Source organism: Protobothrops mucrosquamatus, unplaced genomic scaffold (assembly GCF_001527695.2).
Source record: "Protobothrops mucrosquamatus isolate PMUCROS unplaced genomic scaffold, P.Mucros_1.0 scaffold52, whole genome shotgun sequence".
NCBI classification, from domain to species: domain Eukaryota; kingdom Metazoa; phylum Chordata; class Lepidosauria; order Squamata; family Viperidae; genus Protobothrops; species Protobothrops mucrosquamatus.
The window spans coordinates 870,800-895,916 of record NW_015386433.1 but is presented as its reverse complement, the minus strand read 5'-3'; the positions used below and the strand labels follow the sequence as shown (position 1 = coordinate 895,916).

At 36.7% G+C, this 25,117-nt stretch overlaps 1 protein-coding gene across 1 annotated transcript in view; it reads left to right on the top strand.

Annotated features, from left to right (window-relative positions):
- The first annotated feature begins 4,936 nt into the window (after positions 1 to 4,936).
- THSD7A (thrombospondin type 1 domain containing 7A) overlaps positions 4,937 to 25,117 on the top strand; it is a 208,973-nt gene continuing 188,792 nt past the window's right edge. Inside the window, exon 1 of the mRNA XM_015811827.1 lies at positions 4,937 to 5,165. Coding sequence (XP_015667313.1) covers positions 5,009 to 5,165 — 157 coding nt within the window. The 5' untranslated portion in view covers positions 4,937 to 5,008. The remainder of the gene's footprint in view (positions 5,166 to 25,117) is intronic.

Sequence of the window (25,117 nt, the reverse complement as noted above, 5' to 3'; positions counted from 1 at the left end):
AACCCAGATTAATCATATTTAGCAAAGCAATAGGAATTAAATTATTCATAATAGATTAATTTTAATATATTTAGTATGTTTATTTCTATAACCATTTTTAAAATAATATTGTGTATCATAGCATCACTGTAAAACTAAGCCAATTTAGAGAAAAAGTAATGTAGAACAGTTTTTCAGTGATGCTATCATATAAAAATTGGTTTAAAAATATGTTTAAATAACCCTGTAAGTAATCTGAGCCAATCAGTATGTGTATTTTCACACAATATATGTGAGGATTGCCATAACTTTTTGTAAATTTTGACAAGCAAAAAAAGCTCATGGAATTAAAAGAATATTGGTAGTCAGGCAACCAATGAGGCAAAAAGACATTGTGATGTCACAATGAAATGTAAACCTGTCAAGATTGCCTCGTCACCACTACTAGTATGAATTATCTAGTTCGTGTGTATGTAATTCAAAGAAAGGAAACTCATTAGTCAACTGGGAACTATAGGACAAATATGGAGATATGTTGATTTTAATTTACATGATTAAAGAATCATGGAAAGTGTAAGTTTTTAAATTTTAATTTTATACTGTAAAAAAAAAAGAAATCTGTCCACTCGCTGATCTTGAACAGTAGTTTATTTAATATTGGGACATTCAGATTACATGAAAATACTTCCTCATAATCTATAACTTGTATTTTAAAAGTATCTTATATTTAAACTATATGAATTTCTACTACAGTACTCTTAAGCAATTTTGCCTGAATCATATAATGTGAGAATTCTTATTATAAGATATTCTTATGAAAGCATGATTTGTAAACAGATTTGTTGAGAATACAGCAGATTTTATTAGAATTATTGTATTACAGTGCAAATGTTTTCATCAGTTTCAGAAGCAATTCTAGCTATAATTAACAGAGAACATAAGAAGACACTCATTCTGTTTCTCACTTCTGATGAGTGCTAGTTGGGTTTCAATCAAATTATAAAGTAGGAATAGAGGTTTTGATGGTTCCAAGATCAATATAATCTCTCCGTAAGCTCGGTACACCGGAACACTGATTTCCCATGCTTGATTTGTCATGGAGAGCAGAACAAGCAATATTTTTGCTCACTTATTTAAGAAGGTGGCTGAAGAATAGAAGTTCCCAGGAGAAACATACTGAGAATGTTTTCAACAGGGTAAACATGTTAGATGGTTGCAGCAAAACCAATAGAATCTTGTAACATTTAAGCTCTAAGCTAGGATAAAAGTAAAAAATAAAAAAAATAAAATTTAAATTAGTGGTCAATGGTTTGCTCAGCTTTGGATTGATTAAAGGTTGCTTTCTCTCACCATTCCCAGTTCAGGCAATCATGACATTGGTCTAGTCAATAAATATTGGGAGATGAAAAAGATTAAGTTTGTATAATTATTCCTATTGCTATGTTACTGCACTGCTGGTATTGCACTAAGAAAAGTTACTGATGTTTCTTTTCAGCATGGGAGTCAACACAATATGCATCCTTCTGACTACTGTTCTCCAAATGCTAGACTTTTTATATTATATGGGACAACAACAATGTTGTTCTCTTTGCTAAAAGCACCAACTTTTTTAGAATGTTAAGAACTTGATGAATGTTGGACAGAAGAAAAAATATTTCATAGATTTATTCCATATGATCCACAGCTTTTGATGTAGAATAGGGCCTAGAAGACTCTTTTTATAATGCCTATTCAGCTCAGCAACAATAAGGGCAGGCTTTATTTTGTTTCCTTTGCTTACCTTTATTAGTCAACATGGCTTTATTAATGCATAAAATCCTTCTAATTAAGTGATGCATTCTATCTAATAATACCTCTTAAGAAAATTAACCTGGAGAGAAAACCAACTGGGACATTAGCAGCAATATAACCAATATTTATCTTTATGTACTGAGATGTATTCTTCTAGTTCAGCCATTTTGTGAGCTTTGGAAGAATAAAATTAGGAAAATCATTTTCTATTTTACTGGTTATCAGAATATATATATCAGTTCTGTGATTTTTCCTGTCCGGCCAATATATATTTGTGAATTAAATAGAATTCCCATTTAGTATTTTTGGCAAAGGATTATGGCTTATATATTTTTCTTTTTTAAAAAAAGCAAATACAATTAAAGATATAAATGCTATTTTAATAATGGAATTATCTTTTTTGTAATTTGCTCTTGATATATTGTGACTACCGATATGTTGGACTATAGATCTCCAGTGTTTCAGCCATGTTGACTAGATGCTGTATCCCAACACACTGAGGTCACAGGGTTGATTCTGATTGGACTCCTTTGATTCATTTAAACATTTCTGTGCCCATCCTGATAAATCCCCCTTCCCTCTCGTCTTTCTCATATTTCATTAGAACTGGAAAGATTACCCCAGTTTTGGAAGCTGTTGTTTGTATAGTGGATTGCTTTTTCAAGAAAAGAGAAATGCAGACTTCTATGGAGTTGATCCCTTTGGATCAGAGCCATGGCAGCATGGAGCTTAAAAATGGTTATCTATTGCCTTTGATTATTCAAATCTTTCCCACCTCTGCTTCTCTATCCGGTACAAGTCCTTGAACACTGACAGCAGGGCTCTAATTTGAAGTTCCCTGCTGAGACACATCTTTGCTCTTACATTCAAGAGCTCTTTCTGATTCAAAGCAGCATAAGGGCAGAATAGTCACATAGCAAGCCTCAGCTTTACAAATTCATGAATTTCAGAGTTGAAATTTGATTTATGAATACAAAAGAACCTTTATTTAAATTCAAACTATTTAAATAGTCAAAAGAATGTTCTTTTCATTTAGTGAGTTTATTATTTCAGATTGCCCCAATGTCAGTGGAGTACACAAATGAGTATTTGCCCATCAATCCCTGGAGGTAAAAAGGTTCCTTGAGTGTGGGGAGAGCTAAATTTTCTGGCTGTGAAATGATCAAGCATCATATGAAATAATACTTTCTTATTTTGATTGTACCTCAGGGCTACCATGTCTGGACTGTAAAAATCCAGACAATCACAAGATGGCAGCAACTGGAAGGTTCTGAAACTGTTGCCATCTTGTGGTCCTCAGGATTTCTGCAGCCCAAATCTGGTAGTTCATACTCTCTGATCCTTTGTGACCTCCATCAGAATGCCATACATTTGTTGAACTCAGATTTTCTGTCTATCTGATAATCTCCTGACTGCTGCTGCTTTTTTCCATAGCTAAGGAGCAGTAATCTACTCTTGCTTACCTCTCTAAATCACAGCCTCACTGTACCGGGTCATTCTGAGCCTTTAATTCCCTTTTAGAGGCAGACTAGAGTATAAAGTAAACAAAGACAAATTCGCAGCCTTCAACATTGCTAATTTGCTCTGATGTCAGAATATTTAAATAAATGGGAATTATTTGATCAGGGCTGTTTTTAAGTCCAGCACTTGGGGAAATGGGTGAGGCTAGGAAGCTTCTGAAAAAATGACAGCTTTTCCAAGAGATACTTGCTGACGCTTTCCTTTTTCATCAACTGCGTCCTCATTTTTTAAACCTCTTTGGTTACCCTGCTACTAGAATAGGGCCTTTCCACTAGATTTTATTCCCCCTGTAAAGTCTTATAATAGCTTTTCTCAGAGCAATTCTGTGTCTTCTGTGTCTTTTTATTTCTGATTCTGTAGAACACCAGGCAGCCCTGCCTTTTGTTCCAGTTCATTGGGGTGAATTTGAAATAATGCCTTCTGCTTAACATAAAGTCCAACCGTTGCTGTCTTTTTGCCCTGTCCTGCGTTCTTTGTCAGCCCAGTATTCTCTACTGAGACCAGGAACATCTTCAGTGCCCCTTAATTTTATGCTTTGCAAACAGCCTTTCCTTGGGGATTGCACCTCAAAATCAGTGTGACTTGACTAGCGGTTTATATTTTGTGAACAAATAAATTATTCAGGCTGGCAGTAGAGATGAGAATCTAACACGCGCTCCCACACATTGTCAGGAAAGCACTTTTGACAAGTAATGATGTTAGATCTGCTGCCTGTCAAAGATACACTCTTACAAGATGACTTAAAATGCCTGTAATCCCCCCTCCCACTGTCCCCCCTCCCCTTCCCCCTCAGCAAGATTATTTCAGCCATTCTCTGCATTCAACATGAGAAGGGAAGGTATAAAATAACTGTAAAATATTGGGCACAAGGTTTTTTGTTTTTTTTCAGGTATTGGCTGTATTTATTTGTTTGCACAAAAATAGACATCAAAGGAGCTGCATGGCCAAGTAGGTCTATTAATCTTTACTGTGCATCAGAGATTAAAATGATCCACAAGCAGTTTTCACAGGCTTTTTTTAAATGATATTTTTCTTTGGTGATACATTTTTACTATGCTCGTATGGATAGAACTAAGTGTGAGTTAACCTGCTGGCAACTTGCTTTAAAAAAGGAGGGAAATCACTGGGGTTTATCAGTTGTTCACACTTGCTCAATAATACATACTGGTGATGGATTGTTCTTCTGAGGGTTTCACTAGAGAGGGTTGGATCCTTGTGATTGCAGCATTTGATTATTGGTGTTTGTTCTCCCCCTCCTTTCTCCTCCCCTTCCCTCCCCTTCCCTCCACATCCCCTTTCTCTCTCCAGCTGGTGTAAATGACTGCTGTGGCCTCAAAGACCAAGAGAACCTGCCCAGTCAGCTGAAGCCCCCTGTGGACAGCTGTCTCTCCCTTGCTCTCAGCTGATGGAAACTGCTAGTAGCCACTGAATGGGGGAGAGTGAAGTAAAACCACAGGACCAGCAGCTGCAGCTCCAGCGGTGGTGGCGGCAGCAGCAGCAGCAGCAGCAGCAGCAAGCAAGCAAGAGCTCTATTGTTCCCAAGTCTTAAACAGTTTTCTTCCTTTCCAACTGAAATGCACAATAGCTGGAAAGCCATTTCCAGTCTCCCTGCCCTGTGAAGAAATCCTGTGACCGGAGAAGGGGTGGGTGGGAGAAACCCTTCAGGTTCTCCATTGTGCTGCTGGTTTGAAGAGTGAGCAGGCTCCTGGAAGGCACCATGGAGATGGCAGAGCAGTATGTGGCTTTCCTTGGTGGTGTGGTGGTCTCAGCTCACCCAAGCAAGTGCCTGGAGATCCTTGCACTCCTCTGGTTTGCGATCTGGGTCGCTACGGCACAAAGTGAATTGGAAACTTCAGTGTATTTGTGGAAGACAGGTAAGTAAATCAGGGAAGTGTGTGCGTGTGCTGTCCTTTGGCTTATTCCTGAGGGTACCGGCTTATGCATGTCTCCTGGCAGGATAACGGGCTGCTTAAGGATCTGTTGTTTCCATAATCTTATAGAAAGAGAGGGACCGTGGGATGTTTGAGAAGCAAGGAGAAAATGGGATCATAGCCTACAATTGTGGGCATCTTAAGAGGAGCCAGGAAAATTGCATGCATGTGAGATGTGATTTGAAGTCTTTGTATTTTAGGAGTTGTGGATTCTTTAAAGTTAGGTGGGTGGGATGGGGTATAGCATGTGCAGAAACTCATGATGGATTGAAAAAAAATAATCCCTAGAGCTGCCCACATTTCATAACTGAAAAATGTTCATGGCAAAAATAAGCTAAGTGGATTTAATATCAAACCAGGCAGATGATTTTTCTGGATTAATAGTGCGTCTGATTTCTTTTCTGTTTCTCAACTTTTTAATAAAAAATCAGTGTTTATTTTACATATGAATCTCCTGCATGAATGTGTAACCTTTTAAATGGCAGCAAATGATAATGTATTTCTTAAAATCATATAAACTACTTTGTGTCTCAAGACACACCAGCTGAGTGCAGACCTTAACATTCAAAAAGATCAGCAGACTTGCAAAAAAATAATAATCAGCTAGTGTCTCCTAGAGTGCAAAAAAAAAAAAAAAATTAAAAAAAAAATCCACAAACAAACTGAAACATAGTGGTACTCTTTCAGAAGATCTGTTCTTGAAATTTAGCAACAGCAGCAAAAATAGCCATATATTGCAATTTTAATCCTTTGCCTGCTTACTGAAAAGAAAAAAAAACAATGCATTTTGAAGGACTTATTCGCAATAGAGCTATGCTATTTGAAATGATGCAAAGGTTTGCTGAAATGTGTACAGTATGTGTGTGCCTGTGTATCTTGCTATTTGAGGGACAAAGAAACAGAGTGAAATATACAGTTATAACAATGCCTTGCATTTTAATGGTTACATCTATCCAGCTGTTCAAAGAAGAAAATGAAGATGATTCTGCTTCAATAGAAGTCAGGCTTTCCCAGTAAGAAATTTGAAAAGGGGTGGGTGGAAATCTATTGTATTTTTTTTGGGGAGAGGGGTCTGGATTTTAAAAGATCAATGGTCTAATGACCACAGTACAGATATAAAAGTGACCTTACATTATTTTCATTTATTGCACTATTGATTAATCTAAGAGAATGTCTACTGTCCATCAAAGTCAGGCATCATAGGTTAACACTTCATAAAGTGTATATAGCTAGTTATATCTACTTTTGTAGAGTTCCAAAGCCATACTACTAACACCTGTGAATTTTAAAGGAGTATTGATCCTTTGCCTGCACCACAACTGTGTTCTGTGGAATAAGTGTTTTCCTTGCCTTTCTTTACTAATTGTTTAAAAATTCAGTGGCTGATATTAAATACAATAAATTGACAAATATTGGTTATCATTATACTGTAGTTAAGTTTATTCCAGTGATAATTGTTATCCTCATTGCAATATCTCATGGAATAAGTCAAGTATATTGCAATATACATTTTGCTTCCTTAGAGAGTGAGGAAACATTTGGGGATAGAAAGTAATTAATATTTCAATTATAAATCCCTATTTCTGTTCTGTACAACTTTTGTAAATTATACTGTTGAAATTTGCAGATTTCCTACTGTTCCCTGCTCCCCTTTATGGATTTTTGTAAAATCTTCCTTGTATGCATTTCCATGTTTTGATTATTCAATCTGCATAGTTCTGCTCTGTCAATTGTTAGAAGATTGATCCTTGGGATTTTATGAAAATGAAGCACCAAAGCCTATATTCATACCAGGACATTGAACATCTATATAGATAGTCCTCAGCTTATAACCATTTCTTCAGTGACTGTTTGAAGTTATGTTGCATAACATAATGCTGAAAAAAGGACTTAAAATCTGTGGCTTAAAGTTATGGCTATTGTGGTGTCTACATAATCATGTCATCAAAATTTGAGCACTTAGCTACACACCCATACTTATGACAACAGGAGCACTTTAACTTACCCCATCCACCTATCTTCCTTCCATCTATGCTATTTTGGGCACCTCGTATCTTATCTTGTGGGGTGGCAAGCAGCCCAAGAATTGCATGAGTCTAGATCTGCTTGCAACACTTAGGAAGCCTCAGCTGCCACCACCCACCTCACAAGCATTTGTTTGCCCAGTTGCCTTCTCTCCCTATTCCTACACCATTTTTTTTTTTGGCTTTCTGTGCCCAGCTACTGCAGCTGAAACAGAAATGCCGCACTACTTTTGCTGTTTACTTTTTGGACCTGAGGTCACCATCCTACTCTGGGTGCTCCAGCTTCTCTGGCTTCCTACAAATAGTTCCCCAGCCCACCAGGCAGCATACCTACAAAGCCCCAGTAAGTGCCAGCACGCATTCATTCACCCATCTGCCTTCTCTCCCAATTCCTTGAACCCCTCTTTCATTTTTTGCACCCAATCACCCCAGCCAAAGCAGAAGCACTTTTTAGTCTAGCTGTCTTGGATCCAGCTTTTCTAGCACGTTTCCTATACAAAGCTCCCTGAGCCTTTGGAATGCTGTGCTGCCTTTGTAAAGCTGTGCTGCTTTTGGGAAACTTGTGTAAAGATAGTGCAGCTTTAGGAAGATGGTGTAGCATTCTGAAGGATCAGAAAGCCAGATATATAAAAAAAAACCGGGGTGGGTCAGAAAGATTTCTGCTTCAGGCTGGTTCAAAAAGCACTTCTGAGGTACTTCTTTGTGCCTTGGTGAATGGGCACAAAAGGCAAAAAGTTGGTGTAGTTAACTGAGAAAGAAGACAGCTAGGTGAATAAATGCTACTGGGGACTACTGGGTGGGCTGGGATAACTGAGGCTTCCCAGGAGCCTGGCAAGCAGCTCCAGAGCCACACACTTCTTTGACTGCTTGCTGCCCCACAAGGCAAGGTGTGAGGCAGCCAAAGGGAAGAGATAGGGTGATAAGTGAATGGAAGGAGTTGGAGGCTATCATTTCCTTTACTGAGGCTTAGATTGGGAGTTACTAAACTTGAAATAGCTTACTTTGGGTTGACCTGCAATTTTCAGATATTGACTGTGATAGGGAATGCTACTGTCATAGGTCCATGGTCACACAATGTCTTACTTTATAATCACACCAACTTATAACAGCAATCCTGTCCCCAGATTGTGGTACTAAGTCAAGGATTACCTATAAGTCTTGCCAAAGTTGGAATGAAAAAAAGTGCAAAACTTTCCCCTGCTTGAAGTGTTTTATCCACATCTCATTATATATAAAGTACATCTAGGTCAATCATGTGAATGTTCAATAACTTCCCTTGTTTTATGACTTCAGGATGGTTCATTGTAGCAACATGCTAGGAAAATAGCCAAGAACACAGCATGGAACACATGGTATAAATCTGACCTCATCAGGTTAAGCAGAACACTTCAAATGTAATTTCTTGTATCAGGCTCCCAAAGTCAGGCTGCCTTGTTGAACCACCATCTCACTCTAAGCAGCAGTCCACAATTTGAGGCCACCAAAAACTTTGAACACATTCCTCCCCTGATATTGTAATTTTTAATATGGCAGAAAAAAAATAAGCTTGTGGGAAGCAATCATATTAATTTAGATTACACTTTTTTTAAAAAAAATCAAATCTAGTGTTCTTACAAGCTTCAGATATTACTCTAACCTCTCCTACATGTCAGCCCTTCTTCCTCAGAAAATTGAATGTTCATGCTTTTAAATAAAGCAAAGTGAAGTATTACAGGATGTGACTGGAAATTATCAGCATTCTAGGTGATAATGCAAGTTATACAATCTAAAAGATGCTTATGTGGTGAAGGTCAAAGACAAGATATCTTGACTGATTTTGGCCTTCCACCCGTACACTAATATTTAATGTTAATATATTCATATATTCAATCTTTGTTTTGGATAGATATGTGTGAAAATATCTTTCATATGATCTGCTACAAGTTATATGGATGACTATTGAAAGATTTAAAATAGTTGGGTTTTTTTCTAAACATGAAATAGATATTACATACAAACAGCAATTATTCATCCAGTATAGAGACTGGTAGAGACTTCATGGGCCTTTCTAAAATTATTTTCATTTCCACCTGTAAAATCTCCCCACCGATGGGGGGAAAAACATGATTTGGAATTGTTTGGGCTGATTTGTAGTGAAAAAGACTCAGAGAGATCTTTGTCTATTACTCCCACCCATGACAAATCCAATCCCCTCCCCAAACTCTCAAAACAATGCCCTCCTTTCTGCTGACATCACTAAGCCATCAAAAAAATATGCCAGGGGCATCCAGCTTTTGGGGGAGCAGTTTGTACCTCCAGGCAAATCACTTACTACTCATTCCTGATCTAACAAAATGCTATTTTAAATGGTAAGAAATCAGGAGAGTAACTTATGCTTATGTGGCCATATTGTACGTTTTATGTTCCTCATTTCATATGTTTGCATCATTGGCAACTCAAGCCTGAGTTGTAGCTAAAGGGGTTTAGCAAGTCAAAATAAAGCTTGGAAATGAAAGAGTTTCCTTGTTTGATTCTATAAACATGTCAGGCCAGCCCCCATCTGATCCCTTGAAGTGAAGGGATCAAGGGAAAGCAGATCAAGGGATCAAGAAGTCAAGGGATCAAGAAAGACTCTTGACTCTATTTGATTAAAGTAAAGGGTTCTTTTACTAAAGGTGTTGGTTGCAGTAAAGTCAAACTAGGTTCAATAGATACAAAAAGGTTCACCCACAGACCATCCATCTCCCTGTGACGAGTTCATTTCCAGCCAACCGGACTCACCAAAATGTTTTGAGAACGATAAGGTGCTTGAGGGTATTCCGCATATTTTCTCAGTGTCCCTGGCCTTGGGATCCTGGTACAAACTAAATCCAGCTCCTCTAGTCTGTATCACCCATCATTCCCCGATTTCCCATCATGTACGCACACAGCTTTACTGCCCTTTCATCCTCCTCCCCTTCTAGCCTTTGATGGCAGGATGCCTATGAGGTGCCAAGCCGAACTAGGCAGAAGTGACAAAACAAGAAAGTGACTTGATAAATTGAGAGAAATGTCCATAGTCAGACCACAATGTGTATTGTTCCATTATTGGGTTCTACGGTTGGCCACTGTTGTATTGAAAACCAATGCTTATCCTTAGAACTGCTAAGAGTAGTAGTAAAAAATGGGATCCGCATATAGCATTATTAGTAGTACTACTATTGGAACTGGAACACTCAGCACTGTTCCAGGGCTCTAGAGTCTAGAGGACCTTTAAATTCAGCATCCCATGTGACTTGAAAAGTAAAATTGTTCTTTCCTTCCTTTTCTTCCCATTGAAATTGTCACAGAATGAATGTTCAAAAGGAGCATCATATGATTGTAGTAACAGCCCAGTAGCACTGACGCAGCCACAACTTTCCCAAATTTCATTCTCTTTGGAGTCATGAGTCCCAGATTTTGGATGTATTCTGTACGTCTGCACCATATCACCTACTTAAAGATTACACAAATAAGAGTTTTAATTGTATATAGAAGATAGACATTCATGGTGCTACAATTGCACATCCAGTTGCTGACTTGGTATCAGCATTGTCATTGGGATTTATTAATCGGTCAATAAAAAATTTCAGAACATGAGCTCAGCTCATAATGAGTCTAATACCAGCATACTGTACATGACTGGATAAGGAAGAAATACTATAGTTATGGAGATCAGCTTTACCAAAGATGGTATTAGCCTCACTGAGGATACTGACAAATCTAAATGAGTTTAATTGATTCTTAATTACATAATTAATTGGGGGGCATGTGTTGAGCATAATGGATCCTGCTTGTCAACACAACTAAATTAGATGCTTTGATAATCTAGTTCATCTCACATAGAAGGATAGTTGAATAAGTATACCTTAGAATCAGGAGACAATGCAAAATTAGGAGAGAGATTCTACCCAACTCCATCATTTGTGAGGTGAAGTAATATGTTCAGGCAGAAAGTATTTGGTATCATAATTCTACAGTAGATGTTGAAAACTACTGATCTTGATTTACCCAGTGAACCTGTATATGTATCTAATGAAATAGTAATCTAGGGTAATCTCAAGAACATTTAAAAATCATGGAAAGGTTAAAGATTTTGGGGATCCCCTGAATTACATTCATAAATCTGGATGTAATAAGAGGAGCCAGATGCTAGACATCTAAATTTCAAAATTGCATTGCAATAAAATTGGTTGAGAAATGTCTTGGGGTTGCTGATAATGACAGTGCTAGTACTTAAATTCACTGTTCTTTAACTTGAACAACAAGGAGAAGAAAATGGGAAGGTTTGCAAACAAGCTGGGGGACAGGCGGGGGCTGATTATCAGCGAATGATATTTAACTTCAGCAGTAGACAGTTGGAACAAAGGATGAGGCATGTGTCTGGCATGGTGGAGGCACTGTTTTCGGAGAGCTGGGGAGGGCCCAGCTGTGAGCTTATTGAAAACAGCAGCTGTTGTTGAGCTGACCATTTTAATATGCTGTGTGTATTATCTCTTTAGATCAGTATCAGACCATGTTGGACCTCTCTGTATGTTTTACACACGTATTTATCAATGTAAATTTGACAAGTTATTGGGGAATGTGTGTATATAAATTTCATGGGAATCTTTCTCACCTGTTTAGCATGCTGTCAGAAGGTAGATACTGATTGGTTGTTAAAAGACTCATACAAACTGATGCACATGGCTTCAATATTTAAAGAACACACCTTCTGGAGTATGAGATTATAAAAAACCAGTTATTCACTAATAAATATTTGTATGAAAAAGAATACATTTGCCTGAATGATGGAAGGAAATGTGGGTGTTGAATACATGACAATGGCCCTTTAACAATTGTAAACTTTATCCATTTTTTGCTATTACTATGAGTATTATAGTTGTAACCTATATAATAAGTACATAAAAGTGTACAATTACTATTGCAGGAACTTTTGTTAGATGCTTTCCGTTTCAGAGTTTAGTGCTGGATATGTGTTAATCCATAAGCAATTATAGTAATGGTTGAGAATCTATACTTCTGGTGTCTATTTCTTTATTCTTGTACCATGCACCATAATCCTTAGGAATTACCATTTAGATATAAATGGATTAGAAGAAGGTGTCTTCCCTCTCTTCTCATGTTGATCCATAAAAGCCCTTTGCCCCTGTATCCTTTTTGTAAATGCTAGAGTTCTTGAAAGGCTAAGTAGTCTTTTGTGTCTCTTTGCCAGTCCCAATAACAATATGAATTGATCTTGATTTTTGTTATGGACAAGCTGATTGCTTTTTATATGTTTTGCTCTCATCAGCCATCTAGTCACCCTCATTTGCTCTTGCTCCTCTTTTGACTATTGAAAAGTTTCATCCAAAACATATACATGTTTACCCTACTCTTTTATAGATTATTCTTCAACTTAAGGCACAGGGCCTCAATATAGGGCCCTCAGATGGATGACATGCCAATGGCAAAATGCCATGATACCTGGTCAGGAAAAATGCTAGGCAGATGAATGCTGCTACATGCCATTCTAAGGAGCCCCTGGAATCTAAGAGTAGCAGAGACCTCAGCCAGTCAGGCACTTCCTTTGGGATTACAGAGCTAATGAAGGCCCTGAAGCAGAGAGAGCAGCCCTAAGGGCAGTGTGGGATTGGTTCAGTTTACTGCCACACTCACCTAGGGGAAATAATCTAATTAAAGGTGGTAGACAGCTGCAGCCTGTACTGATAAACCACTTTCCTTGACATAGCTGAATGGGAAGGCAGCAGCTTGCTCACTAGGGAGGCAGAGGAGAAAAAAAGAGTGTCATTATTGTTCATATTGTCACCACCACAAATAATAAAAAGGCACTGATGGATGAATGGACTGACATAGGACAGGTCTGGGGAAATTCCCTTTCCCTTACTTGATATCCCTGAAATCTGAAGATGGCTCTATGTCGTGTTATTGGTTCATCGTCTTAAATCCCACTAGCTAAGGCAAATCATGCAAATCTTTTTTGTATATTTGAGAAACCAAGAAATAAAAGGAGAAGAGGAGAGAGGGTGTGAATAAAAATCTCCCTTCTGTATCATAGTGCTATTTTCTTTCACATGTCTAATTTGTCTCCATTGGCCCCACACAGTGAACCATACTTGCCTCCCTCCCCCATTGTTGAAATCTGATAATTGTGTGGACACCCAGAGATGTTGGGGGTGTCCAAAGGATGTGACTTTAAAAAGATGGAAACCATAGCAATGCAAATGAAGTGCTGTCTGTTTGCATGGCATTTACATATCAAAACCAAGTAGAGCTTCAATTGTGCTGTTCATGACTGCAGTTTTGACTTTTACCACGAAGAGATCTCTGAATCATATGCAACACTTTTGGATTCAGTTCCAAAAAAACTGCTTTGAAATCCCTAATACCACTTTGCAACATTTTAACTATTAATGACTTTTCCTGTATGCAACTGTATAATTCAGGATCTTATCTAAATTGTTGCACAATCGTTAAGGGACACAATCTGGCAATTTTCTGAGACAAAAATACAGCCATGTTTGCCATTGCATTTCTGTTTTTTCCATCTCAACATAACCTATAGTCTTACTATTCCTGTGGGTATCATATACCATCCAGGCCAAATTCTAAGCTTACAAAAAATCAGTCATCTATACATATTGATTCTGTAGTTTCATATCTGAATTAAATATAAACTTGGAAGCCAGAAAGGTGAGATTTAACAAAGACAGTATATTCTCCATTTTTTTTCAAATAGAGGTGGGTTTTTTTTTTATAATTTAGCTCAGATAACTAGGGACACAGTTGAATAAAACTGAGAGAAAATAGTTTAAGTATGGAAAGAGATGATGAATAATAGCTACCAAATGCACTATGCCACTCCAGTCTATTTCTTCAAAAAATAGCCACCTAATACTGTCATCGGTACCATCTAATTGAGGTTTATGGGAAAAAAAGATTGTTCCCATTATTTGATTAATTTTCCTTCCGAAGAGCCCGTTTTATTACTTAAAAATGTCACAGATAATTTATCATTTTGCAGTGAAAAAGACCTGGAAAAAAATAATAAAGATTTAAAATGGATGAATCTCTTTAGGAAGAAGATATTGATGATTTATTTGAATGAAATGAGGAGAAGTGTTAACAGGATATAAAACCTTTCCTAGAATCAACCAAAATATTACACAAGAGCATTTTTTTGTAGGCTGGATATTGTTTTATAAAAAAAAACAAGCAAATTTAAAGAAGCAATAATAAAAAGGTCCCATTTGGCAACTTGGTAGTGGAGCCAGAACATAATTTCAGAAATTTAGAATGAAAAAAGAAATGTTGCTTTCAGAATTCATCAGATTGTACATATGTCCCTGTCACAAGTTTGTATTATCTTTCCTTTTTCCCAAATAAGTTAGTTCTTCTTTCCTAAGAATTAAATGCTACTAACTGGCAGCTTTATTGAGTATTCTGCTTCAGTTTTCTCCAGAGACTTAATATTATAATTTCATGGAATTTAAAAATGTTTTTAATGGATGCAGTTTAGTTCCTCCTCCAGGCATGAATCTGGATGTCATGTTCCAGGGAAGTGACACATCAAAATAGTTGCCCCTTCATTATCTTTCTTGAGTGATTTGTCTGTTACCACAGTGATATTTCCATAAAACAGCAGCTAAATGGTGTTGGGCTCAAGCAACTGAATTACAGAATTAAAAGATATGGGGAAAATTGAGAGTGCTTAAAGAACTTAATGCAACTTGAGTTTCAAAATAGATGAGACATGGTGGCATTTCAGAATGATGGAAATTTTTTGGAATGAAAGCAATTGTTGATACTGGGAAACCAGACAGTATCTAAGTGATTAGTTTATAAAACGTAAACTTGCTATTTGTAAACATACCAAGACTGGATTGCAATATAGTGTGGTTGCCAAAAAGTGATGTCTTTTATTACAATAATTGTGATGTTTTAAAAGGAAAGATATTGTTTTATGTACACAGCAGATTTGTTACTCTATGAAGTTTCCAACTAATCAATCAGTCAGTCAATTTCTTTACTTTAATGTTTGCTCACCATAAGGAAAAGCCTGAGAAATACAAAATTGGGTGCTAAATTAACAGCCTACTGCTTTAAAGTAATCAATATCTATAAACTGTGTGGACAATAATTACAAAGGTTAACGGTAACATAATAGCATGGAAACTATAAGTATAATTTTAAATTATAAGATCTTTTACACAATATTTAAAGTAACTCTAAAAGCTATACACTATAATAAAAATGTTACAAAGGTGGCATTCTATCCCATCTACAAAACTGAAAAGGCAAGCTATATTATAAATGATTAACCTAAATATAAAAGAATTGAAGCCAAAATACAGTAATAGGTTGTGTCAAATCAGATTAATACTTACTATCCATCAGTTCCATTGAATTTTACACACTGCTACACAGAACTTTATCACATTGTAGTTTATTGTCACAAATTAGGAGAGAAACGTATAACTGATTTGTATAGCTATCAGTCTAGAGAGTAAAGGGAGAACAAGAATGTTATAAATGGCCATGTAGAATAAGCTACAGAGAAGGACAGTTCAGTGGTTTCAATTTGTCCATCATCCACAAAGAGACAGATACTCCAGGAAGAATATCTCACTCTACCTCCCAAGTAGCTCCTCTAACAGGAAACCTAGCACTGAACCAAATTGAAAGCATAAAAGTAAGCACTTCCAGTTGCATAAGACAAGTAGCAGGTTTTACTGGATACATTAGGCTTTCATTAATGAGAAAATCCAATATTTTACATTAATCACTTAACTAAATGTTGGCTTTCAGGAAAAGGAAGAACATTACCTGATGATGTTCACCAACTTCAGGGTAGAATAGAACAGAGTTTAAGCCTGCCAGTGTTTTCCCCTGCTTTTAAGTATCATCATATCTTCTCTTGCCTTGTCCATGGTGAATTTGAATTCAGTTAATTGGGTTCAGATGCTCTGCACTAGGGGCAGAATCCCACTTTCCTCCTCCCTTGCCTTTATTATATTTCCAAAGAGGTATTTTATATGCGTTTACAATGAATAAAGCCAACAATACAGATAATTGGGTTCTCACAGGAAAGCTGAAACTACTTAAGTGTCTTGAGTTAAAGCTGTGGGCTCTTGATCATACCCTTGTCTGGAAGCAAGGATTGCTGTTCATGTGGGTGCTAAATGCTGCATTTTTGGCAGGAGTGTGCACATTCAAAACAATGGCATCACTACATACAATCACAGCTAAATTAGGATGTTTATGAGAAGTTGATTGCACAGTTCTCAATTTACTGGTGCTGGATTTACTGAAATAGATTCATTAGATCTAAATTAATGGACTTCTAACTCCATGCACAGACTAAATTCCCAGTGGGTAGATTTCCAATGCATAAATGATAATATTGTTTACTATTTGAGAAAACATTATTATTGGGCTGTGTTGTGCTTTGGATTCAAAAGCAAAAAAAGATGTGCAGAGGCCTGATCCCAGGATAGCATAAAATTGTTTTAAGAAGTTGAAGATAAGAACTCTTTCTCATCCAACATGTTGAATGACTCTATTAGGTTGAGTGAGGGGTAGAGAAGGGATGGGAAATTTGTGACCCTCTAGATCAGAAATGTCAAACTCGCGATGTCATGTGATGTTGCGTGACATATTTATTTATTTATTTATTTTATTTATTATTTTGATTTATATCCCGCCCTTCTCCCAATGGGACTCATATTGGGACTGTTTTGCCATTGGGACTCATATTGGGACTGTTTTGCCATTGCCGGAAATGGAGTGGGCATGGCTTCTGCGTGACGCATCTGGCCCATGGGCCGGCAGTTTGACACCTCTGCTCTAGATGATGCTAAAATATAACTCCTAGCAACTGTAGCCAGCTTGGCCAGTGGCAAAGAATTGTAGTTCAGCAACACCTGAAGAGCCACAGGTTCCCTATAGCTGGGATGGACTGATGCATTTTTTTCTGTTAGGTGACTTCATGCTAAATTCATGCTAAATATGTCAAAACTAAAGTCAGCTAAACTTGTGAGAAGAATCAACAGTTGATAGTGGATGAGACCAGAATTAAAGTTGGAAGGAATCTTCAGAACTGTTCAATTCTTTCTATTTATTCTCTAGTTCCTTCACACATCCATTACCTTAAAAGGGAGTAATTACAGAGAAGAGATCCAGAGTACAATTATCCACACTGCTGCTTGATGCAGAAATTAAGCTGAAAAATTAAGTTTGAGAGTCATATATCCAAATTCCCCTTCATAAGTTTACATCATCTATACTTTTGTAATTTATGACCCCTTTCAACTCCCCCATACTTAATTCAAAGATTTGGGAAAATGATTATCATTCAGAAAGGTATTGAACAGGTATACCACATTGATAAGAATAAGATCAGACACAGTGACATAGTATGCACAGATGTTCAGATCTCTGCGTGTCTTGCATTAGACAAGAACAAAACAGTTTTGGGGTGTCCTTCAGAACAGCATATAATGTCCTTCAATGTGCGCTTTCCATATTAAAGCTGAAAATTGTAAGATTGCATTTTATGCAAGCATGTTGACAGGTTAGTTGGCATGTACTGATAGGCATATGTAATGATAATCAATGAGGTTCTTTCCTGCTGATCTACTCTAAAACATTGACCTTGTACTGTAGATAAAAAATAGAAGGGATTCTTCTGGAATCTTTCTGCAGACTGTATCTGGCTTCCTATTTGAAAGAAATGGCAAATAATATAATTTAGATAATTATTGAAAATGAATAAGCATGTTCTATTGTTTTTCTGATTACAGGCACAAGCTATATGAGGGTATTTGGTTGTAGAAAAAAACACACACGTATTCACATATACATATATGTAGATCAACCAAAAGCATTTACATTTCTCCCTTTCCCAGTGATTTACAAGGTTCATTAGGATGAAGATGATACAACTTCCTTCTTCTTGTCCATATAATATAAAACCAGTGCTTTCCCAGTTAGTGGCAGAATATGAGCCATGCTGAGTAGCATCATTCAGAACAGAGAAGCTACATTCCTCTTGAAACCAGATAACAGACTTATTGGAGGGTGCAGAGCGACATTACTGGCAAGGTATTAGAGTGATATGGGAGCAGGACTTCATTAATGCTCCCTTGAAATCCATGTTTAGTGATAAGGACAAAGAGATCTCCTGCATTGGGTTGCCTTTGATATTGAAAAGTTACCCTCTCCTTTCCCAAGCCCACACTTGCTCAACTGCCACTGTTGGCTTTCTATGGTTTAAAGCTGATTAGTGCTAAGTAAAACTAGTGCTATGTTATAGAAAAGCCACTGACTTTTAAGTAACTGAGCCAGATAAATGAAAGATAGCAAAGTGTGCAATCATGTTAATCAGTGGGAAAGCACATGCCATATGAATATACTGTTACACTCTTAAATCTCTTTCCTCATGATGCTTGTCCAGGATTGAATATTAAGTTTAAATCATTGATTTAACTTGTACATTAAGATAAAAAAAAGTTTTACAGTACCTAACTAAACCATAAAACTTTGCTTCTTGACCTTTCACCTTGCTGAACAGGAGCGTACAGGTTATGTTTTAATTTTGTGTCGTATTGTAAATGTACAGCCAATGAGAACTTAGCCATCATTTTACAACTCTTGTTGCCCTTACCAAACTTCCTAATAAATTGATTGTCTAATTTTAAATGGTGGACCAGCTTTTGAATGGGTTTCTCTTTTAGAATAGGTTATAATTCAACAATAAGCCAGATGTCCTTATACTCTCAGGAATAACAAATGTATCATTTTGTGTTGGTGTTCCTGAACAATAACAAAAAGCACTTCACAAGAGTAGATTCTTCTGGTTTAATGCCAGGCTGATACAGCAGTTGCTTGCTGCTGACGCCATGTACTGATTAAAACCAAACCAAAACAAAGCCCTTTCTTTCAGAAAAAGTGTGGCTTGATGCCATCAGTGCAGTGATATCACAATCCAAGTTTCCAACCTGGAAGTTCAACAAAATGACTGAAATGACTTGCTGACCTGATTAAAGCAGTTGAACCATGACAGAAATGAAAGAACCTCCATGTTATACACCTGACAAATCAACATTTGATCTTCCTTCTATACCACAGGCAATTCAATAGGTCCTCTCTCCCATCCCCCCTGCTTGTAACACGAATGTCAGAACTACCTGAGATTATTTCTATAGCATCTCTTAAATTAATCTGACAAAAAATCATCTGAAAACCTAGTCATAAATGTCAGACAGCAATGGGTACAGTTGAAACTGATATATTTTGAGATATGCCACTTTTATATTGGCAGATAAATTATGTGGAAGAATGAATAGAAATGCAATAGATCATTTATGATCTTTTAGATGGAATTTTTTCAGTAACCACATAGAACACAATGGTATGTTTACTGGGCAAATTCCCAACAGAAACAAAAAGTGATGACGTGTTGTGAAAAAGTGATGAAGTGTTGTGATGACGAATCTCAAATTCAGGTATGGTTATTAAAATCTAAATGCGATAGATAGTGCTAACAGGTAAATAAGGACGTTTTAGAATTATATACAGTATTTAGAATAATTAGAACCATATAGGGTAGTCCTCAATTTACAAAAGTTCATTTAGTGAATATTCAAAGTTAGAACAGCATTATGACTGTTTTTCATACTTATGACAGTTGCAACAGCCTCAAGGTCACTTGATCAAAATTTGGATGCTTGGCAACTGGCTCATAATTATGACTGTTGCTGTGGCCCGGGGTTATGTGATCCCTTTTTGTGTTTTTCTGACAAGCAAAATCAATGGGGAAGCCAGTTTCACTTTTCAACTATATTAGTAGTTTAACAACTGCAGTGATTCGTTTAACAACTGTGGCAAGAAAGGTTGTAAAATGGGCCAAAATTCACTTAACAAATGTTTCCCTTATGGTTCCATTGGGGCTATAAATCAAGGATTTACAACAATGTGCTTAAAGAATTTCTGGAATTCTTTCAATCTGGAACTTTCAAAGGTTTTAATGAAACGTCTGAATCCTAACACATGTCTAAGAGGTTGTCCATGGAACATTATTGATTACCCTATGCTTATTTATGCTTTCTCATTTATGCTTTCTCATTGTATTTATCAGGGGGGAAAAGCCTGCTTTACCATTTATGGTAAATGTAAGTTAATTATACAATTTCAAGTGAATTTTTTGGCATATCCTTTTTATATTATTCAGAATCTTAACATTCATTTGAAAAATAAAAATAAAGGTCTTGCTGAAATTCAGTTTATCAATATATAAATGGTACTATAGAAATAATTTAAAAAGCTATAATCTCCATTTTCACTGGGAAATTAAAAATAAAAGGAATATTGGGCTGGACTTTTAGATAATTTTTTTTAAATCTCAGTGTACCTTCTAGATAGCTTGGTCTAGATAGGTTTATTTATTTATTATTTTTTCCCCAATTGATCAGGTAAACATTAACATCCCAATGATTAGAAAAAATCCTTTGAGTCATAATGTCTTCATGTGCACCAGATATAATAAACTAGTAATCACAGGATGTGGCAATAGTGTGGAATCTATGCCTGGTTCTGATACCCTGGATTTATGCAAACAAAGAAGAGATTACCTCCTTGAAACCATCTTCTGTTTTGAGACATTACGGGTTTTTTTTCCTCTTTTTCTACATTGTATTTATTTCTTTTATATCCCAACCTTCTCCCAGACCTCTTGGAGTATCCAGTGTCCTTTGGCTAGTTCTTAGTTAGGTTGCTATGGGAAGCAATGATTGCCCACATTTTATTTCTTACTTTCACTATTTTTCTCTGGCTTCTGTGAGTTTTGAAGATTTTACTGTTTTCGATTGCTCTTGGGTGGAAACCCTCTGTGTATAATCCTTTCTCCTTTGTATAGTGCTGTATGTGTTATTGGTGCGGTTTAGATAGTAATGGAAATGCCATTGCAAGATTGCAATCATTTCAGCTTACAGGGACAAAACTATGAAACAAGGGACGTGATTTTGTTCTTGTATCAATGAATGAAGTATGAATATGAGCTTTTGTGTAATTTGTTTTGAAAGATGAGAATAAAAATAAGTAATTGGATCTGGTGCAAATTAGTTGCATTGGCTTTGAAAGACATCATCACCTGTGAGCAGACTTTAACACTTGGATGCATTACTTCCAATAAGTGAAAAGTTGATAATTAAAAAGGATCATTAAATTCCATCAATTCAATGAGAAATTATCTTTTTCTTGTTAAAGATATAGTATCTTTTTATTCTTGTATACAGAATGTAATGTTTTAATTATCTAAATGTTAATTGGATTTCCTCCCCATTTTTTAAAATGTGTTGTAAAATGACTCTAGAATTGAGTAGTTTTTAGAGGGGGGAGGGAATTAAATCCAAACCAAAATAAATATAAACTTCTATAAAAACAGAATACAATTATATGGATCTCTTTCCATTCTTTAGGCTGGATAATTTGTTCATGCAAGACAGAAATAAGCATTAGGATTGTTCCTGGTTTCCTGGTAAAATAGTTAAGGCTGCTCATAATGAACATGATTTGAATTAGCTTCATTTGAATGAAACATGATCGTTCATAAAATAGCAAGTTTCAAAGGCATTAAATGAGAGGGTTTATCTTTCATATCCTAATGCTCAGCAAACAAAGTAGATTTGGTCTTAAAGAGGGCTTCAGCTGATGTGCCCTGGCTGGTTTATTCTGTAACTAACCAAGTAGCTGTAGCTGATCAGGATAATTAGCACTAAGTAAACATCAGTTTCCTGGTGCATCCAGGAAAGCAGTTTTCATTAACCTTGTGCTTTTCAGGGGTATTCCATGGTTAGCAGCACCAAAGATGAGGAAATCTAGCAAACCTAGCATATGCGAAAAACACCGAGGTGGGAAAGGCTGTAAAATAGGATATTGTGGAAAGTTTTCAAATAGTAGCCATTTGATCAGGAGTGTCAAACCCGTGACGTGTCGTGACGTGTCGTGACGTATCATGACTTTTTCTCCATTGCCAGAGCTAGGGTGGGCGTGGTTTCAGCATGACGCATCCGGCCCACAGGCCAGCATTTTGACACCTCTGCACTTGATGGAAGAAACTCTGTGTAAGATAGTAGGGCTGGTGATTCAAGCTGAATATCATGAATGTTGTGTGCTCATACCAACTCTATCCAAAGAGGTTCTTATAAGAAAACTTTGTTTAATGAGTCACCACAACCCAGGGTGATATCTCATACTTTTAGCGGTCATCTAATACAGATATTGCAAACAAAATGCATGTGGCTAGCTTTATTGTATTGGGGGCTATTTCTGAAAAATCCATGGATGAACACTGGTCTTAACTGGGAAATTCATTTCTGTCTTTGCCCTGTGAACTTCTATTAAACTTAAACAAAACTGAAAACCTATCAGGTGAAGTATGAGACCTTTTCAGAGTTCTGTTGTACTGTTGATCAGGTCCTGTATCAATTAGGGCCTTAATAAATAAAGCAGCTGATATTAGAAATAAAAATAAAGTACCTAAAACACATTTGACTGCTGGTGACTTTGTGGACATCTGCAGCTTTCTGGGCAGTAACAAAATGTAGTCTGATATTTCTGTATTGTTTTTATCACTGAGTGGTACATGCAAGATATAGAACAAACGTATTGGGGGAAAAATAAGGATTAGATCCAAGACTATTTTTCTCTGTGCATTAATTCTCTTCAGCATGTGGAAAGCTTGTTTTATACTTTGTGCAAAGAAGTTATATCAGAAAACTGAAACAAATTTTGGTTTTATGCTTCAGAAAAAACTACACAAATTCTTGCATCAGTTGAAATGTGAAACCTAGAATAACAAACTTGTTACACAGTACAGTGTAAACTGTATGGCCAAGCATGCATTCTGTCTTCTCCACATGTTGTGAGCTCCATACCCATAATCCTTTGAAAATGGTTATAATAGCTGGAGCTTGAATTTAAAGCATGCAGCAGAAATTAGTTATTCGTCCAACAGGTTTTTTGTTGTTGTTAAGGCACAACTTTATGGATCTGACCTCTAATTAAAACCAAAATATAGTGCTGCATTTGATATACACAGTCCAATTCCTGTATAATATGAAGGTTGTTGAATTACATTTAGCTCTGCTATGTGTTTGTGTTCCTTATTGTAAAAACTCCTTAAGAGAATTCATATTGATTCTGCTAAATAACATATTTTGAAAATCTGCAATTCTCAGCATTATTGTATTGGTTGGGTTGGGTAGCAAATTGGTTTTTGTAGACAGGTTTCCACTAATTTTCTCTGAGAGTCTCTATAATATATTTAAATTTGATGAATGGAAATTGTGGTCAGCTGGATCTCACATATGGTTATTCATGGAGATTCATTAGCAAGTGCTCCAGACAGAATAATTGATTACATAAGTTGTTTTAAACCATGGGGAATGTATCTGAATTTTCAAATTTGATCTCCTGCTCTATTTTTTTTAATAGATACATTTCTTTATTTGTACTAAAAATCATCAAAATATATAAAGTTGAAATAACCCAGGGGATTTATACCACCTTGAAAAAAATTATTCAAGAAGCAGTTCTGCAAAATTAATTTTTCTTTCTGTTGCTTCCAATGTGGTATCCATATTCATTGACATGAGTGACGGCCTTGCAAACTCATTAGAAGAGCTGTTGACATTGTTTGTGGCTCATTGTTACACTGCTCATTTGATAGGCTAATCAGTTGCATTAAACATATGCATTCAGAGAGATAAGCTTCCCTCACCTATCAGTGGTGGATATGACATAAGATAAATTGTACAAGTTCAGTTGAATTTCTTTGGCATATCATATTCATATTATTTAGAATCTTAAAATTCACTTGAGAAAACAAAGCCCTTGCTGAAAATAAGGTTCCCAGTTAAAGTTCCCAAATAGAATAAAATAAAATAAAAAAGCTACTTTTGTCTAGTGGTTAAAGCACTAGGCTAGAAATAGGAAACTGAGATCTAGTCCCTACTTAGACATAAAAGCCAGCTGGATAACTGAGCCAGTCACTCTCTCTCAACCCAACTCACCTTATAGGTGAGTTAATGCTGTGGACATAATTTACTTGGACTTCAGTAAGGCATTTGATAAAGTAGATCACAACCTACTACTTGACAAGATAGAAAAATGTGGGGTAGAAAGCACCATCACTAGATGGATCCGTAGCTGGCTGACTGGCCGTACTCAGCGTGTGGTCCTCAATGGAACTGCATCTACATGGAGGGAAGTGTGTAGTGGGGTGTCCCAGGGCTCTGTTCTGGGCCCAGTGCTCTTCAATATCTATATCAACGATTTGGACGAGGGGATAGATGGGGAACTCTTCAAATTTGCAGACGACACCAAGCTGGCAGGAATAGCCAGCACTCCAGAAGACAGGCTTAGGATACAGAAGGATTTGGACAGACTTGAACACTGGGCGCTATCTAACAAAATGAAATTCAATGGTGAAAAAAAGCAAAGTTCTACATTTAGGCAAGAAAAACCAAATGCACAGGTATAGTATAGGGGGTACCTTGCTCAATAGTAGTAACTGTGACAGGGACCTCGGAGTCCGAATGGACAATCACCTAAATATGAGCCAGCAGTGTGCTGCAGCTGCCAAAAAGGCCAACACAATGCTAGGCTGCATTAATAGAGGGATAGAATCAAGATCACGTGAAGTGTTAATACCACTTTACAATGCCTTGGTAAGGCCACACTTGGAATACTGCATCCAGTTTTGGTCACCGCGATGTAAAAAAGATGTTGAGACTCTAGAAAGAGTACAGAGAAGAGCAACAAAGATGATTAGGGGACTGGAGGCTAAAGCATATAAGGAACGGTTGCTGGAAT